Genomic DNA, 20149 nt, shown 5'->3' on the forward strand with positions numbered 1-20149 from the left:
AGCGAAAAGATTAAAAATGTTCTGGGAACAGACAGGATTCCACGCTTGTAGGAGATGCAAAGCGTGCAGACAGGTTACCACCCATTTAAGAGCATTGACTCAATTTACATCCACGGCGAATAATGCAACATTCCCAATTAAAGACTGTATCACCTGCAGATCTACTCATGTAGTCTATGCACTTGAGTGTCCATGTGGCCTCATGTACATAGGTCGCACCAAACGCATGCTGTCCACAAGAGTCGCAGAACATATTTATAATATTACCATAGGATACAAAGAACATAGCGTATCATTACACTTCAGGAATAAACACATGAGAGACCCTAGGGGCCTTAAATTCTGGGGGATAGATAAAATACATCCAAATTGGAGAGGCTCCAACATGGTGAGGGAGATCTCTCGCCATGAAACCGAATGGATTTTCCTTACAGATACGCTTAGCCCTAAGGGCCTCAACATTGAACTTGATGTTAATTGCCATATTAGTAATTATTAGAACAAATTAGATGCATTTTCAATTATATTAATTAATAGGAGGAGCTTCTCATATTGAGTTATCATCATCATAACGTCTGAAACAATGTAACAACATAATAAATCTTGGATTAGATTAATAAATCTCAGAGAATATATTAAATGTGAGAACTATTAGGTCAAAAAGGTAGGAGGGATATTGTATACATATACACACGTGTATGCGATGTTTAAATTTCCGTTGGTTGTTTAAACATTTCAGGTGTAGGACTGCAACCACGCATATCCAGGCATATTGGAAGATAGAGCGCAGAATATACATGTTAATGATATATATAAAAACGAATGTGAAGGACTCTATTTTTTGATGCTGGACTGACTAACGTGGAACAGTGTGTGTTCACATCTTTAAACAATTTGTTTTTGTGTTAGTGGTTATAAGCTCTTGCATTAGGCATTGGATCTAAAGATACTACATGATCTGTAAAGCATTTTTTAAGTTTTCAATTGTTGTGTGGTGTTGGTGGTCATTTATAATCCCATTCCTATAGGGGGATTTTTTCTTGTTTAATCCTTCACATCAGCTGTCCCCATCAGAGTTCCCCTTTACATTAGATGTCCCCATCAGAATCATGCTTTACAGCAGGTGCCCCCCTTTACAACATCCCCCTATAAATTAGGTGTCCTTTGAGAGATCTTCTTTACATCAGGTGGCCCCATCAGAGTACCCCTTTACATTAGATGTCCCCATCAGAGTCCCCCTTTACATTAAATGTCCCCATCAGAGTCCTCCTTTAAATTAGATGTCCCCATCAGAGTCCTCCTTTACATTAGATGTCCCCCCTCTTCCCCCCCACTCACAGCAAGTCGCCTGTCATCCACCTTCGGACCAGCCACCGGAAGAAATGGGAAGTGAAGGCACAGGCCAATCATAAACCACAGCAGGAAACAATGCTATAGAGGGAGTGTTCAGGGAGCAGAGCCCTGTGCCCCGAGGACTTTCTAAACTAAGCCAATAGAGCTTCTTGTTTGCAATTATGTGATTGCAAACACGTCATGCTTCCCATAGCAGCTGTGTGTCCGGTGCCCTGCACACACTTAAAGGGCCATTATTTATTTATTTATTTTCCCCAGTGATTACAGTATGTCATGCTTCCCATACACCTGTGTGTCCGGCATCCCGCACACCCTTTAGGGGCCAGTATTTTTTTAAATTTGAAAAATAACTTTTTCTTTTTTTCTTTTAATGATGAGTAGCTTTGTGTGTGTGGGGGGGGGGGGGCCTATTGGCGAGCCTCCACTGTCTGGGATGCTCTTTGAGCACGATGTCAGGCGCGGTGACATCACTGGACAAGCTTATTTCCAAGCATGCACACTGGTGATGGCCGGTCAGTGTGCGCCCCTTTCTGAGGTTTGGCTGCCGGGGGGTAGCGATCTGACAAATTAGATTGCATGCCATAGGCTTGTCATTGATGTACTAGGGCCAATTTACCTACCAGCATGTCTTTGGAGTGTGGGAGAAAATCCACGCAGGCACAGGCAGGCAGTGTCATGGCTGGGATTTAAACCAACGACATTAGTGCTGCTAGTCAGAAGTGAAAAGCTTTAGCAGTTTACATGTAAGGCATTGTTCACAAGGGGTGTACTAAATAGTGTGCCCATGGAGGGCCTTGTTTACCTGCGTGGGCATGCACAAGTGTTCCGAACATCCCTGTGCAGGCAGTCCCATTGCTGTCAGTTGTGATGCAGCAATTGCAAGGACACAGCCGCTACTCCTAAATTTGACATTTGTGTGGGTGCAGGTGCACAACCCTTGCATATGGTTATGTATGTCCTGTGTGAACACGACCTATGATGCTCAATGTTGCATCAAGGACTGATTGAATTTGTAAGTGGTGCTTCCCAAATGGTATTAAGGTGCAATAAATGTCAGTATGGATCACCACCAAACTATTACACAGTCACTCACTGTATCCAAAAACATTGCAGTTATTGGAGGTCAGGATGTACTTAACATTTGAGCTTCTCCGACATCAGACAATACTCACGGGACTCTGCTACCCCAACACCTTTAGTAAAATAGCGTCATTACATGCAGCAATATGAATCCTCCTCAGTGTACTGTAACCGATAACTACAGTTTTCATCTTCTAATATCTTCATTTTCTCCATACAGTGGACAGCCGTTGTCCGAGTAACCTGGACTGCGTCTTACTGAAGAGAGAATTTTGTGCACCAGGCAGTAACGTTTGTGGCCCCTGCAGACACCTGTTTGAGGAAACAAAGACTGGCCATTGTGTATTCAAAGGTAAGCTTGATTGGCAATAATGAAGGCAGCCAAGCAATAGATACTTTTTTTGTTTTTTTTCAACCAGCGTATTGAATTAAAAAAATGTACACAATTCTCCCATCTACAGAAGCCCCATCACATAAGAGTTGCTGCGGGCAAGGTAAAATCTAGTAGTGGGCCGATGTGGCCCACGGGCCTTAGTTTGGAGACCCCTACTCTAACACAAAAAAAGCCATGTTGTTTATTAGTTATGCAGCCTGACAGCCTTACAAAACATAACTTCAGTTGGGGTTCAAACTCAGTTTATTTTTGAAAAAGTTAGAGGAGCTGTGCCAAAAAAGGCAGGCAGAGTGTAAGCAAAGCTTACCATGCCTTGTTTTTCACTGTGTCTCTGGGTGTAGGTGGCCATCTTGTAGGGACAGGGCTTTGCTTTCTCGTGAGAACTTCAAGCAAAGAGAACAGTAAACAGCAAAATAGTGACATCACCAAATCTCACCAGATCTCACACTGTAGATATACCGGTATGAGGCTGTAGGAGGAACAGGAATGCCTAGGCATCGTCACCAGGGCCATCTTTAAGGCAGGGAAAAATGGGCAGCTGCCCTGGGCCCCATCATTGTTGGGGGACCCTTAGCAGCTGCCTCATACTTGCCAACTATCCCAGTTTAAATTCCCTTGTCCCTTGAAGTTTTAGTCCCACTGGGTCCCGATATATCAGTGTGAAGTGCTACTACTAATGCTCTGCCCTATTCCAATGTACAGATTACTCACCTGCAGACCCTGTGTTTTCATGTAAATAGCCTGAATTGTTATGTAAATAATGACAGCATTAATATGTAAAAAGGCGCAGACCAGCAGCATTGATATGTAAATAGAGGCAGCATTCATATGTATATCATGGCTCCCTGAGGTCATATCCACCATCACTTCTGCTGAATGCTGCCCGCTGGGGAGGTAAAGGGGCATGCTTGCAAGTCTTGCCTACAACTGTGGTCATTAGGCCTAACATTAGCCTGTTATGCATAGGTAAGCAAATTGGAGATGGAACCCTTTTTCAAAATAACATGGTGCCATAGCGCCGTGAACTTTGGTGCATGTGAATACGCACATTTCAGCAGATGTGTGAGGGTGTCATTAACAATCAATGGAACTGCTGTGTATCTGCTAAAGAGCAGCACGTTTCTGTGGTGTCAGGAAACACACAAACACACAAATGTGAACGCAGTCTAAGATTCCATTCACACAGGGGCAACTTTGGATCCAACTTCAAGTCGCCTCAAGTCACGCTACATGTAAAAAACAATGTAAGTGAACGAGAGCCGTCTTAATGCACACTACTGAAGTCGCTTCGACTTCAGAAAAGGTTCCTGTACTACTTCAATCTGACTTCTAGGCGACGTGTACCCATTGATTTCAATGGAAGTCGCCTCCAAGTCGGATCTCCATCTATATTGAAGGCGACAATGTCACCTCTCTCACAGAATAATCAGCTCTCGAGGGGGAACTCCATGCCAAATTTGAAATAAAAAACCGGCATGGGTTCCCCCTCCGGGAGCATACCAGGCGCTTAGGTCTGGTATGGATTTTAAGGGGAACCCCCTATGCCGAAAAAAACGGCGTGGGGGGTCTCCCCAAAATCCATACCAGACCCTTATCTGAGCACGCAGCCTGGCAGGACAGGAAAGAGGGTGGGGACAAGCGAGCGCTCCCCCCTCCTGAGCCCTACCAGGCCGCAACTTGGAGGTGGTGGGTGCTTTGGGGAAGGGGGGCACCCTGCGGCTACCCCACCCCAAAGCACCTTGTCCCCATTTGGAGGGGGACAAGGGCCTCTTCTCGACAATCCTGGCCGTTTATTGTTGGGGTCTGCGGGCGAGGGGCTTATCGTAATCCGGGAGCCCCCTTTAATAAGGGGGCTCCCAGATCCCAGCCCCCCACCCTATGTGAATGAGTAAGGGGTACATCGTACCCCTACCCATTCACCTGGGGAAAAAAGTGTCAATAAAAAAAAAAACACAACACAGGATTTTAAAGTCATTTATTAAGCTCCGGGGGTCTTCTTCCGTCTTCTCTGCTATGTTTGGCCTCTTCTCCCGGTGTCCGGCCTCTTCTCCCGCTCTCCGGCATCATCTCCCACTCTCCGGCGTCTTCTCCTGGTCTCCTCCTCTTCTTGCAGCTCTTTTACTAGCGGAGGAGCCGGGTCTCCTCCGTCCTTCTTCCCTCTTCCCTCTTCCCTCTTCTCTCTTCTTCCGATGTTGACACAACTCTCTCTCCCGCTGAAATGCGGTGTACAACGTGCGCGGAGACTTATATAGGTATGGAGCGTGGTCACCAGATAATGTCACACGGTGACCCCGCCCCCTATGACATCAAGTCCCAGGGCATTCTGGGACTGTGACGTCATAAGGGACGGGTCACAGTGTGACATCACCCGTGACCACGCCCCATACCTATATAAGTTGGCACGCACGTCGCACAAGCCATTACAGCGGAAGAGAGCGTCGTATCAACATTAGAAGAAGAAAGAAGAGAGAAGTGGGAAGAAGGATGGAGGAGACCGGGCTCCTCCGCTAGTAAAAGAGCTGCAAGAAGATAGCGGAGGAGCCCGGGAGAAGAAGCCGGAGAGTGGGAAACAACACCGGAGAGCGGGAGAAGACGGACGAAGACCCCCGGAGCTAATTAATAAATTACTTTAAAAACCTGTGTTGTGTTTTTTTTTAATTGACACTTTTTTCCCAGGTGAATGGGTAGGGGTAAAATGTACCCCTTACTCATTCACATAGGGTGGGGGGCCGAGATCTGGGGGCCCTCTTATTAAAGGGGGCTCCTGGATTGCGATAAGCCACCTGCCCGCAGCCTCCGACAACCAACAGCCAGGTGTCACGTACCTTCTAGTAGCGAGCCCGGATTGCGGAGAGAGGCCTCCTTTACGACTCCCACTACCGGTTTCCTGGCAATACAACAGGGAACACAGGAGTAAGGAGGGGTACAGGTGCCTGGCAGGATCAACAGATGGGTAGGATGGGTAGGCGAGTATCAGTGGAGCAGGTGATCACAGTGAAGGGACCAGCAGGTAGTTTATAGCAGATACACAGTTCAATGGAGCAGGTAACTTGGAGATAAACAGTGCAGGGAAGCAGGTCACTAGTAGCAGGTGAACAGGGTAATATACACAAGTGCTTGCAGCAGATAACAGTCAATATAAGCAGGTACTAGAAGCAGATGGATAGTGTAATACTAGCAGATCACTTGTAGCAGATAATACAATCCAGTATAAGCAGGTGACTTGCAGCAGACAGGTAGTTCAATATGAGAAAGCACTTATAGCAGATGAACAGTTCAGTATAGCAGGTTATTGCAGCAGATAGGTAGTTCAATATGAGCAGGCACTTATAGCAGATGAACAGTCCAGTATAGCAGGTTATTGCAGCAGATAGGTAGTTCAATATGAGCAGGCACTTATAGCAGATGAACAGTCCAGTATAGCAGGTTATTGCAGCAGATAGGTAGTTCAATATGAGCAGGCACTTATAGCAGATGAACAGTTCAGTATATAAGCACGTTACCCTTCTAGCAGACGGATGGTCAGAGCAAGCCGAATCGGATACCAGGCAGGAACGAAGTACAAGGGAACAGGCAGGAGAATAGTCACAACAAGCCAAGGTCGGGTGCAGGCGGATAGCAGATGGATCACAGGCAGGCCGGGTCAAACAGGAACAAACAACACAGATCAGGTCTCACAGGTATAACGCTGTTGAGCAGACAGCAAAGACTGTTGGCAAGAGGCTGGTTTAAATAGGCCGTTTGGCGCCAATACGGACGCACGCACGTGACCGTGCGCGTGCCCGCGCACGCGCACCTGTGTACGAACGTAAGGGCGTTCGTACGATCGTGCGTACCCGCGACGATCGTACATCAGAAGACCTGGAGGACAATCTCTTTGTGAGATTTTCATGACATTGCCCCCTCCCAAGGGGCAGCCTCCGGATGCCCTTTTGGGCAAACTTTTCCGGATGGGCCCTTTTAAAGGATCGAATCAAATTTTTCGCATGAATGTTGTCCTCAGGCTCCCAGGAGTTCTCTTCAGGACCATATCCTTTCCATTTGATTAACCTCCTTAGCGGTAATCCCGAGTCTGGCTCGGGTTGGGAATTTCATTACAATAGCGGTAACCCCGAGCCAGACTCGGGCTTGCACCGCTCGATGCAGGGGAGGACACAGGTAACGTCACTTACCTTGTCCCCTGGATCCAGCGATGTCCGCCGCGCTGTGTGATCGAGCCGTCCTGCGCTCGATTCACAGTGCCGAATGCCGCCGAGCTCCGTTCCCTGCGACGTTACGACGCACGGGAGCGGAGAACGGCGGCAAATTCAAAAATGTAAAAAGACACAAAAGACACACAGCACTGTAATCTTACAGATTACAGTGCTGTAGTAAAAAATACACACCCCCTTTGTCCCTAGTGGTCTGTGCAGTGCCCTGCATGCACTTTTATATTATAAATACTGTTTTTTACTGCTTGTAATTTGGAGATTGTCCATAGCAACCAAAACATGTCCCTTTTTCATTTTTTTTTGATTTGATTACATTATTGAATAATTTTTATTATTCTTAATTATATTATAAACTTTATCATACCCGGGATGTCCGCTAGACTCTGGTTTGAAGAGATTTCAGAGCGTTATTCCTAAGAATTACAGGACTACAAAATAAAAGCCAGATTTCCATGCAAAATAATTGTACCGCTTTCAGCACCTTATTCCAGACTGAATCATACCGCCAGGGAGGTTAAGAACTGGTTCTGGTTTCCTCTTCTTCTGGATTTTAGGATGGCTTCAATTTCAAATTCTTCTTCACCATCAACCAAGATCGGATCAGGAGGAGTGGTTTTTCGGTTAGGAAATGGATTGGGAGTGAAAGGTTTCAATAAGGATACATGGAAAACCGGATGAACCTTTAGTGAGTCTGGAAGTTCTAGTTCAAAAGCAACCTCGTTAATCTTCCTTTTGACTGAGAAAGGTCCTAAAAACTTGGGACCTAGTTTCCTTGAAGGACACGCCATTTTCAAGTTTACCGTGGATAGCCACACCAAATCACCAGGTACCAGTACTAACTCTCCTCGTCTCTTCCTGTCAAAGGTTGCCTTGTTGTGCTCTTGAGTTTTAGTCATTGTTTCTTGTAGAAGTTTGTTGTTGGTTGAAAAAAAGTTCATCTTTTCCTGGACCGCAGGTACTGAACATTCAGGAAAGGAGTTGGGTAAAAATGAAGGGTGGAAGCCATAATTGGCAAAAAAGGGTGTCTGTTTGATGGCGGAATGGAGAGAATTATTATACGCGAATTCAGCTACTGGAAGCAGGGAGATCCAATCATCTTGTGCAAAAGAGGAAAAACAGCGTAAATATTGTTCGAGAGTTTGGTTTGTCCTCTCTGTCTGCCCATTGGACTGAGGATGATAAGCGGATGAGAACGATAGCTCAATATTCAAGGCCTTGCAGAGGGACTTCCAGAATCGAGAGGTGAACTGTACTCCTCGATCCGAAACTATATTGGCTGGTACCCCATGGAGCCTAATTATTTCTTTGATAAACACTTGTGCAGTTTCAGAGGCTGAAGGGGTACCCTTCATGGGAATAAAATGTGCCATCTTTGACAGACGATCGACCACCACCAAGATAGTGGTATGATCGTCTGCCGGAGGCAATTCAACAATGAAGTCTAGAGACAGCATTTTCCATGGCCTGTCCGGAACAGACAACGGTTTAAGGAGGCCCCAGGCCTTGGTTTTACAGTTCTTACTCCTAATGCACGTAGTGCAGGTGTTCACGTATTTCCTGCAATCCTCCCGTAACTGAGGCCACCAAAAAGTACGCTGTACCAAATCAATGGTTCTAGTGATACCAAAATGTCCGGCGAGTGCGTGGTCATGACACAGCTCTAGAACAGATACCCGCAGAGTTTCGGGGATGTAGATCTTGTCTTTATACCACAGTAACCCACCTCTGGTTTGTAGTTCTGGTTCTGAGAAGGGTCTTTGTCCCATGGAGGCTTGTCTAAGCCGAGAGAGAAGATCTTCCTGAAGCAGAAGGAAATTCCCAGGAGCGAGAATGGTATCCGGAGGAGAATTCTCCTGGGACTTGTGGAACATCCGTGACAAGGCATCTGGTTTTATATTTTTAGACCCTGGGCGATACGTCACATGGAAAGAGAACCGGGAGAAGAAGAGTGCCCACCTGGCTTGTCTTGGTTTTAGTCTTTTTGCAGATCTTAAGTACTCCAGGTTTTTGTGATCTGTAAATATTAGAATTGGATGCGAAGCTCCTTCCAACAAATAACGCCACTCTTCTAATGCGGATTTAATGGCCAACAGCTCCCGGTCTCCGACATCGTAATTTTTCTCGGCTGCAGATAACTTACGTGAAAAGAAAGCCACAGGATGAAGCAGGGCCTTAGTTCCTTGTCTCTGGGATAATATAGCTCCTACGGCGATTTCGGATGCATCCACTTCTAAAACAAATGGCAGGGAGGAATCTGGATGTCTTAAAATAGGAGCGGAGGTGAAAAGTCCCTTGAGAGTCTCGAATGCTTTTTGAGCTTCAGAGGTCCAATGAAAACGGGTTCCTTGTCTAGTTAGTTGTGTGATGGGTGCAACAATAGCTGAGAAACCTTTAATAAATTTGCGGTAGAAGTTGGCGAATCCAATAAAACGTTGGATTCCTTTCCTGTCTACAGGAGTCGGCCAGTCCAAAATCGCAGCAATCTTCTGGGGGTCCATTTTTATACCCTTACTAGAGATGATCAACCCCAGGAATGGTATACTTTCCTGTTCGAACAAACACTTGTCTGCTTTTGCATATAGTCCATGTTGGCGGAGCCGACCCAACACGCTTTTGACGTGCTTGCGATGGGCTTCAAGGGAGGAAGAAAAAATCAAAATATCATCTAAATAAACGACAGCAAATAAGTCCAGAAAGTCCCGGAGCACATCATTGATAAAATATTGGAAGGTGGCGGGGGCATTACACAAACCGAAGGGCATCACCAAATACTCGAAGTGTCCGTATCGGGTACGGAAAGCAGTCTTCCACTCATCTCCGGCCTTGATACGGATCAAGTTGTAAGCCCCACGGAGATCGAGTTTAGTGAACACTGTGGCAATTCCCAGTCTTTGGAATAACTCTGGAAAAAGAGGGAGAGGGTACCGGTTCTTTATAGTGATGTTGTTTAATTCACGGTAGTCTATGCAGGGTCGGAGAGTGTGGTCCTTTTTCTCAACAAAGAAAATACCTGCACCTGCTGGGGACGTAGACGGGCGAATGAACCCCTTCTTTAAATTTTCTTCGAGGTATTCTTTGAGTTTCTCCTGCTCTACTTCTGTTAAGGGAAAAACCCTTCCAAACGGAATTTTGGCTCCAGGAAGTAACTCAATGGGGCAGTCATAAGCCCGGTGGGGCGGGAGCACCTCTGCCTTTTGTTTACTGAACACGTCCAAAAATTCATGGTAGACTTCGGGAATGGCTTGACGTAAATCGATCTCTGAGTCAATAGATAATAAAGTTGCTGGTCTCAGAGAACCGGATGAACCACAGAACTTCTGGCAATACGGTGAAGAAAAGGTAATTTCTCCTGTAGTCCAATTTATGGTTGGATTGTGAGCCTGTAGCCAGGGCATCCCAAGGATTACAGGAAAAAGAGGGGAGGTGATAATGTCCATCCGGATAAGTTCTCGATGAGAACCAGAGATAACAGTAGATAGAGGTGCAGTTTCTCGAGTTACAGGACCAGATTTAATAGCTGAGCCATCGGCCAAATGGATAGAGAGTCCACGGGTCTTAGGTAGGAGAGGAATCTGATGTTGGGCAGCAAAGGATGAATCCATAAAACAGCTGCATGCCCCGGAATCAATAATGGCGGGTGTCTGTAAAGTCTTTCCTGGGAACTGAAAGGAGACAGAAATGATAAGGTGAGATGGAAACTTTATTAGAGAGTCTGGGAGATCAGGAGGCACGGATGGACACTTACGAAGTTTTATTGGACAGTTCCTGACGTAATGTCCAGATTCCCCGCAATAGAGGCATAAGTTATTATTCCGCCGGCGTTGACGTTCTTCGGGGGTAAGAGATGGCCGCAAGACTCCAAGTTGCATTGGCTCAGGTGTGTCAGACGTGGATCGGGTGGCAGGTGCTGGATGTAAATGGCTTGGGGCCTTTGGAAGCATCCAGGTTGGACGAGAGAAACCAGTGGCCCTCTCAGCTCTCCTCTCTCTCAGACGACGATCGATCTGTATCGCCAAGTCAATTAGTGCGTTTAATGTCTGTGGGACACCGACTCTAGCAAGCTCATCCTTCAAAGAATCAGAGAGTCCCAAGCGGAACTGATGGCGAAGGGCAGCATCATTCCAGTTCGTATCCGCACCCCATCGCCTGAACTCAGCCACATAATCTTCCACCGCCCTTCGTCCCTGCTGGAGGGTCCGCAAAGCAGTTTCTGCAGTTGCTGAAAGTTGAGGATCTTCATACAATTGAGCCATAGCATCAAAAAAAGTAGAAAGATTAGTCAACGCTGCGTCCTGGTTTTCTAACAGGCGGTGGGCCCAGGTCTGGGGGTCTCCAGAGAGTAGAGACACCACAAAACCCACCTTGGTAGCCTCTAAAGAGAAGGTCCGTGGTTGGAGGGCAAAATATAATTCGCAGGAGTTGCGGAAGGCCCTGAAGCCACTGCGATTCCCAGAAAATCGCTCGGGTATGGGAACTTTAGGTTCTGGTGGTAGCATCACAGCTGTAGGTGTTGGAACTGCTTCAGCTGAAGAAACTGATGGTTGAGGGGCCCCCAAGGATCCGGAGGGGTTGGAAAGAGCAATTACCCGTTCCTCCAGCCGAGTGTAGCCTTGTTGAAGGCCCTTAACTGCCTCAGACAGTCCTGCCAGGTGTTGACAAAGTTCTTCCATGGCGGAGGCTCCCCGCTCGGGCTCAGACATTGGCTGTCTGCTACTGTCACGTACCTTCTAGTAGCGAGCCCGGATTGCGGAGAGAGGCCTCCTTTACGACTCCCACTACCGGTTTCCTGGCAATACAACAGGGAACACAGGAGTAAGGAGGGGTACAGGTGCCTGGCAGGATCAACAGATGGGTAGGATGGGTAGGCGAGGATCAGTGGAGCAGGTGATCACAGTGAAGGGACCAGCAGGTAGTTTATAGCAGATACACAGTTCAATGGAGCAGGTAACTTGGAGATAAACAGTGCAGGGAAGCAGGTCACTAGTAGCAGGTGAACAGGGTAATATACACAAGTGCTTGCAGCAGATAACAGTCAATATAAGCAGGTACTAGAAGCAGATGGATAGTGTAATACTAGCAGATCACTTGTAGCAGATAATACAATCCAGTATAAGCAGGTGACTTGCAGCAGACAGGTAGTTCAATATGAGCAAGCACTTATAGCAGATGAACAGTTCAGTATAGCAGGTTATTGCAGCAGATAGGTAGTTCAATATGAGCAGGCACTTATAGCAGATGAACAGTCCAGTATAGCAGGTTATTGCAGCAGATAGGTAGTTCAATATGAGCAGGCACTTATAGCAGATGAACAGTCCAGTATAGCAGGTTATTGCAGCAGATAGGTAGTTCAATATGAGCAGGCACTTATAGCAGATGAACAGTTCAGTATATAAGCACGTTACCCTTCTAGCAGACGGATGGTCAGAGCAAGCCGAATCGGATACCAGGCAGGAACGAAGTACAAGGGAACAGGCAGGAGAATAGTCACAACAAGCCGAGGTCGGGTGCAGGCGGATAGCAGATGGGTCACAGGCAGGCCGGGTCAAACAGGAACAAACAACACAGATCAGGTCTCACAGGTATAACGCTGTTGAGCAGACAGCAAAGACTGTTGGCAAGAGGCTGGTTTAAATAGGCCGTTTGGCGCCAATACGGACGCACGCACGCGACCGTGCGCGTGCCCGCGCACGCGCACCTGTGTACGAACGTAAGGGCGTTCGTACGATCGTGCGTACCCGCGACGATCGTACATCAGAAGACCTGGAGGACAATCTCTTTGTGAGATTTTCATGACACCAGGTTTGTCAGGAAGAGGCCCTTGTCCTCATCAACATAGGGACAAGGTGTTTTGGGGTGGGGGGGCCGCAGGATAAGGGTCTGGTATGGGTTTTATTGGGATCCCCACGCCATTTTTTTTGGCATAGGGGGTTCCCCTAAAAATCCATACCAGACCTAAGGTATGCTCCTGGAGGGGGAACCCATGCAAGTTTTTTATTTAAAATTTGGCATGGAGTTCCCGCTCGAGAGCTGATTATTCTCTGATTGCCCACAGCCAAAGTCGTCTGGCATGGGGTGACTTAAAGTCATGTTGTAAGTCGCCCCAAGTCGCGTTGAAGTCATTCCAAGTCGCGCTGTTATTCATACTCAAGTCGTGTCCAAGTTGCCTCCAAAAGTCACGCTGGAAGTCGTGTTGCCCCTGTGTGAATGGACTCTTAATGTATGAAGGCCCCCCTTACATTAGTGATTGGTGTAAGTCCCCATTACATTAGTGGCCAGTGTAGAAACTCCTCTTTATATTAGTAATCGGTAAAAAAATCCAAACTTGCATACGTAGTCAGTTTCGAATACTCGCTCACATTGGTGGTCCATGTAGAAGCCCACTTTAAATTGGTGGTGAGTGTAAATCCCCCCCCCCCCCCTTACATTGGTGGCCAGTGTAGATATCCCCCTTTTTTGGTTGTTGATGTAAAGTCTTCATTACATTGGTTGTCAGTGTAAATTCTTCATTACATTGGTGATGTTCCCTTTACATTGGTGGTAAGTGCAGAAATCCCCCCTAACATTGGTGATTGGTGTAGAAGCATCACCTTACATTGGTGGTCAGTACAAATCTCCTCAACAATGGTTGTCAGTTTAAATTCCCCCTTACAGGGAGGTCAGTGTATATTCCCCTTTACACAGGTGGTTGGTGTAAATGCTCCTATTACATTGGTGTCATTGTAGAAATTCCTCTTTATATTGGTGAGTGGCATAAAATCCCCCATTATATGGTGGTCAGTGCAAATTCCCAATTACATTGGTGGCCAGTGCAGAATCCTCTACATGATTCAAAATTTGCCACAGTGTAGTGCCTCCTAACTAATCCCACCCCCCATCACCACTGCCACTGATCCCATCAACCCCTTAGTATTGCCACTGATTACAAGAGTGCTAGGATCCCTAGGCAATTTCTGTCTATTGATGGGTCCGCTCACCTCCCCAGTCCATGGTGTGCAGGCAGTGAGGAGATGATGTGCTGTAACCTTTAGAAACCAATCAGTGAGCAGTAATGATGTGCACTAACCTCTTGCAGCCAAACATTGAGCTGTAAGGATATGCAGTAACCTCTAGCAACCAATCAGTGAGCAGTAATGATGTGTACTAACCTCTTGCAACCAAACATTGAGCAGTAAGGATATGCAGTAACCTCTAACAACCAATTAGTAAATGGTGGGGATGTCCAGTAACCTCTAGCAACCAATCCGTGAGCAGTATTGAAGTACAGTAGCCTCTAGCAACCAACAAGCAGAAGTCATGTGCTGTAACCTCTAGCAAATAATCAGTGAGCCATAATGTGTGCTGTAACCTCTAGCAGCCAGTCAGTGAGTGGTAATGATATATATGCAACCAATCGCAATTGCTGCCTGATTTGATTCAGTAAACCTCTATTTTTTTGTATGTCTCAGTAGGTGGAGAGCGAAATTGCATGGGGGGGGGGGAGGCAAGAAAATGTTCATCCAGGGTCCAATCAATAATAAAGACGCTCACATTCCAGGAAATTCAGTACTGTTTTAAAGAGGAATTTCAGATAAAAGGTATAATTTTTAGGTAATGCTTTGGTATAATTAACAGTTCTAGATGTTCCTTATAGCAAATCCTCACTTTTTGAGTTCAGTGCCATCTCTACCTTAAAGGGGGATTCCGCTCTTTTTTTTTTTTTTTCTTACCTGTGTCACAGGTGGGCGACTGCTACCTTCGCTTAGCATCCACGTCCGGCGTTTTTTTGACCCCCGGCGCGACGATTCTTTTCCTCAGGATGACTTTTAAAAAACTGCTCTGGCGTTTTCCATTTTAAGTGTGGGCGTCTGAAGCCCACAGGCATTTACTTCCTGTATATCGATGACGCTCGGCTCCCAGCATGCTCCGCTCCATCTCGCACATGCTCAGTGTGCAATAGTGGTAATGGCAGATACAGCTGCCTGCCCACTTTAAAAATGGCAAATTCGTACACACCCTCGTCATGTGACCGGCGTCCTAACGAAATCTCGCGAGATTTCGCAATTTCATTGTCCCCCATGGATTCTTGGGAAATGGCTTAGAAATTTCCCAGGGACCATTGCGAGGACAATAACCATGCCTACTCCCACGGGAGGACAACCAGGAAGTCAGCAGAAACATCAGAAATAAAAGGTAAGTAAAGAATATTTTTTTTTTCAGGGTTCGTTTAGGTAAGTATGCTATCTGGTGAATTTAATAACATGAAGTTTCATTTTTAGGTACCAAACCGCTTTAAAGGCTCCCCATACAACCTGGGACTATGATCTAAGACTAATCCTGGTCCTGCATGTTCTCTAAAGGGCCTTAAATTCAGTACTGTAAAAACATTTTAAGTAAGGTCACATTCACTTTAAGGATATAAAGGATACATGGGATAAAGTGGTTCTAAAGGTTTAAAGTTTTTTTTACCTTAATGCATTCTCTGCATTAAAATAAAAGCCTTCCATGGTCAGCCCCCCCCCCCCCCCCCTTCAGCACCCTCAGTCAGATCTTGATCCAGCACTGTGCCTAAGAGCAGCAGCACTGCACTCTCTCTATCCCCCTCTCTCTCTCCCCCCTCCCCCTCCCTCTCTCTCTAATCCTGCAATTGATGTGAATTTTTGAAACTAGACATAATAAAGTGGGGGGCGTGGCTTGATGGTGGAGCGAGCGGCCGCATAGAAACACCACTTTGGCTCTGAATGACCATATTGCCTTCATGCTGAGTCCTATCTCCTAGAAAAAGGTGGCAAATAATTTCCCACGGCTGTGGGAACTCACCAGGCTGGCTGACATGATGAAATACGAGCCGCCCTGGTCCCCATCTGCGGTGGAACAATTTGCTTTTTTCCGGCGGCAAGATGGCGCTGGGACACAGACAGGGCCATCAGACACAGGCTGCAGGCATCCTCATCTGACCGGGGCTCTGCTACAGGGGTGAGTAATTCAACTCCTGCCCTTTTCACTACCCAAATAGACCCCCTGCTGTCCCAGGACTCCCCAAAGCATGATGAAAGCTGCCAGGACACTGATTCTCCCCCTAATGAGCCTACACTGTCTACTATTATGCTGGTTATAACAGAACTGTAAGGCCTCTCTCTCCACACAGATAGCTTCCATATGTATGGATTTCTCCCTCCTGAAACAGGACGTTCAGAACCTACGTGGGTAGAACTGGGGTGACAGAGGAATGCATAAGCTCCCTGGAAGATGCTGTACACCCCTTGTCTGTTACAGTGTGTGATACTATGAGTGAGATGGCAACCCTCCGCGATAACTCGATTACTTAGAGAACCGCTCACGCAGGAATATGTTTTGTGGGGTTCCCTGAATGTGCAGAGGTCTCACACCCTGAAAAGTTTCTATACTCCTGGCTGCGGGACATTTTTGGCACTGATGCACCCTCATTCTCGTATGTCATTGAGCATGCGCACCATACCGCTCCACATCCCCCGCCGGCAGGAGCCCCTCCCCGCTCCCTTAGCGTAGGGATCCTTCATTTTCAAGGCCAGGGTAGCCATTCTATGCTTGGCAAGGGAAAAAGGCCACTCAAGTTCAATGGCAATACCATTTCGGGCTATCCTGATTTCTCGGGCTGAAGTTCAACGCCAACGCATCTCCTTTGCAGCAGTGAAAGCATGCCTGCGTACTGAAGGCCTACCATATGCTATGCTTTTCCCCGCCAAGTTGCGTGTCATTCATGATGGTAAGGCTCACTTCTATGCCAACCCCAAAGAAGCCTTGGCGTGGCTGAACGGTCGTTATGGAAATGCATCCAGATGCAGGGGTGACTGATTGTGACATCTACTCCTCGAAATTGCCTTCTGACACATCATTACAGATCCTGGGATTTCTACATATGTGTGCCTAGGCTACAACATTTTCACCATGTTGCCTTTATACCTTGTGAGTCGTGACGATCCTTGATTACCCTCCTGCGCAATGGCAATAAACACCATCCCAATGCGCCCAGCCTTCTCTCTGAGTTGTTCTTTACTTGGTTTGAACATTGTGTCTTCTGATATATAGGGAAGCCGGGTGGTCTCTGATCTTCCCTACATCTATTGTGGATTCATATCCTGGAACAGGACCTCTTTATATATTTTTTTATCTATTTGACACTCTTCCTTATCTCTGTGGTTTCTGCCCAGGGGAGTTTCAGATCACGCTCCTCTCTCTGTGGACCCCCCTCCTCATCCCAGGCTCAGGCCCTATTATTTGGCATTTGAATTCCTACTGGCTAGAGGATAAGGTGTGCAGGGGGAATGTAAAAAGCAGACATGGGAGTAAGTCACACATGTGCAAGTCACAAGCAAGTCTCAAGCAAGTCCCAAGTTACTGTGGCGAAAAAGCAAGCAAGTCAAGTCAAGTCCCTGCTAGAAGTCAAGCAAGTCAAGTCAAGTCATTTATTTTGGTCAAGTCACAAATCAAGTCAAAATGCTGATCTACCCCATTTCCACCTTTAAATGAGTTAAAAATCAGTGTTCATGAAATATTTTGTTTTATTTTCAACATTAACAAAACTGCTTTTTTTTTTTTGTTCTTGGCATATTAACCACTTCCCGACCAGCGCACGACGATGTACGTCGACGCGCTGGTCGGGACCCCCGTGAGTCCGGTCGCGGGACCCGCGGACTCGATCGCCGCGGGCATCCCCGCGATCGTCTCACGGAGCGGCCAAATGGAGGCAATGCTGTATAAACAACATTTTCCCATTCTGCCTAGCAACTAGTGACGCTGATCTCTACTCCATGTGATTGGAGCAGAGATCAGTGTACACTAAATGAAAGCCCAACCCCCCCACAGTTAGTAACACACCCCTAGGAACACTTAACCCCTACACTGCCACCCACTGGTTAACCCTTTCACTGCCAGTGTCATTTACACAGGAATCACTGCATTTATATAGCAGTGATTACTGTATAAATGACAATGGTCCCAAAAATGTGTCAAAAATGTCCGATGGGTCCCCGACAATGTCGCAGTCACAATAAAAATCGCAGATCGCCGCCATTACTAGTAAAAAAAAAAAAAAAAAAAAATTATTAATAAAAATGCTATAAAACTATTCCTATTTTGTAAACGCTATAACTTTTGCGCAAACCAATCAATAATCGCTTATTGTGATTTTTTTTACCAAAAATATGTAGAAGAATACGTATCGGCCTAAATTGAGGGAAAAAAATGTTTTTTTATATATTTTTGGGGGATATTTATTATAACAAAAAGTAAAAAATAATGCGTTTTTTTCAAAATTGTCGCTCTATTTTTGTTTATAGCGCAAAAAATAAAAACCGCAGGGGTGATCAAATACCACCAAAAGAAAGCTCTATTTGTGGGAAAAAAAGGACGTAAATTTTGTTTGGGAGCCACGTCGCACGACCGCGCAATTGTCAGTTAAAGCGACGCAGTGCCGAATCGCAAAAAGTGGTCTGGTCTTTGACCAGCAAATTGGTCCGGTCTGAAAGTGGTTAAAGAAACACTTTGAATGCCCAAACAGCAGACAAGGAGCAGAACACTCAGCAATTAAATGGCCAACAAGCCTGACAAAATGTAGTCCTTTCTGTGGGGGAAAATAATTAAGTTCAAAGTTTGAACTTCAAACTAATAACAAACTATTTTAACATCGAAATCAGTGGACACAATGCCAACATCTGGACACTTGAATGGTGATGAGAATAGCCACTTAAAATGCCAGATATGGGGGTGTGCAATGGATCAGTTTTAGGGTTTTAATATACTTTGTAAATAGCACCCTATACATTTATAGTCAGTGGTAGTTGTATCCTCTGCATTATACCCTGATAAAATAACATTTAATTACAGTGCAGGTCAGTGTGATAATCACTATGATTGCATCAGCTAGCACTTTTGTACAAGTTTAATATAAAAAACAATTTTTAACATATGTAAAACAAGTGACCTAATGGACAATTCTGAGTGAGATTCTTTTTGAACCAAAGATGTGGGCTTTATTTTTTTATTTTTTTTTAAAGGTTACATTTTTATTTGTTTTGATGAAAATAACATAATCAAAAATAACATTGTACATCTGTACATAACATGTTTGTGACTTTACATACTTATATCGTCAATTGCATACATGCACAAGTGTTACTTACTCGCAATGTCTAAACAATAAAAGCATTTTAATCATATTGCTCTACGTGGGTGCAAGCATGTTCCATTCAAATTCTTCATCAATATCTATATGTTTGGAATACAATAGAACATCCTTCATGTTCAGGATCATGATCATTACCTATTCCCACTTTATTAATAATTGTCTACTTCCCCCCCCCCCCCCCCCCCCCATTCTAAGCAGATATTCCATCACACGGAGCACGTTGGATCCAGCCTGCCCATATTTTTCAATTTTTTTAGTACTCCCTCTGGCTGTATACGTGAGTTTATACATTGGTAGTGAGCCATTAACTAATCCTATCCAGTATTGTAGAGACGGTGGGGTTGCTTCCTTCAATCTAAGAGCAATTGCTTTTTTAGCATAACAGAAAAGTATTCCAAGTAGAGTCCTCTGAGATGTGGATATACTTTCCTCCTCCAAAACACCTAACAGGCATCTGGCAGGAGAATATATATTGGGTAGGGCTAAAGCATCTTCTAGATATAAGAGGATCGCTCTCCAAAATTTTGCTATTTCCGGGCATTGCCAGATCATGTGGAAGAAGTCTCCCACTGCCCTCTACATCTATAACATTCAGTTGAGTCTATTCTTCCCATTTTATGGGACCGCAGTGGGGTGTAGTAAATTCTATGGAGATAGTGAAATTATCAGCAAAGGTAGGGCTGTCTCCAAGACCTCATCCCACGGTTCCTTTGTGATGGACGGGATGTCCGACTTCCACTGTGCGGACACCCTGCCCATCCTGATAGAGGAAGATGTCAGTAAAGCAAAGTAGTACCGAGATATGAGCTTGGTGTGGTCCCCATCCGCTACTAGCTGTTCTAATTTTGAAGGGGTCAGTATCACCTTCTGTCTACCGTATTGTGCGTGTACAGCATGCCTCAGCTGCAGATATCTATAGAAGAATGTATTAGGCAGTTTGTATTCTATCTTAAAATGTGTAAATGATTT

General features: G+C 45.7%; 1 protein-coding gene across 2 annotated transcripts in view; it reads left to right on the plus strand.

The window, feature by feature from the left end:
• Positions 1-20149, plus strand: part of LOC143940592 (neural proliferation differentiation and control protein 1-like) — a 192820-nt gene that overhangs the window by 34699 nt on the left and 137972 nt on the right. For both annotated transcript variants that reach the window (XM_077462245.1, XM_077462157.1), the window contains exon 2: positions 2654-2785. In XM_077462245.1, the coding sequence (XP_077318371.1) occupies positions 2654-2785 (132 nt within the window). The remainder of the gene's footprint in view (positions 1-2653; positions 2786-20149) is intronic.

This window comes from Lithobates pipiens, unplaced genomic scaffold, assembly GCF_037356315.1.
Source record: "Lithobates pipiens isolate NorthernLeopardFrog02 unplaced genomic scaffold, aLitPip1_a1.2 Scaffold_1, whole genome shotgun sequence".
In the NCBI taxonomy this organism is placed as follows: Eukaryota; Metazoa; Chordata; class Amphibia; order Anura; family Ranidae; genus Lithobates; species Lithobates pipiens.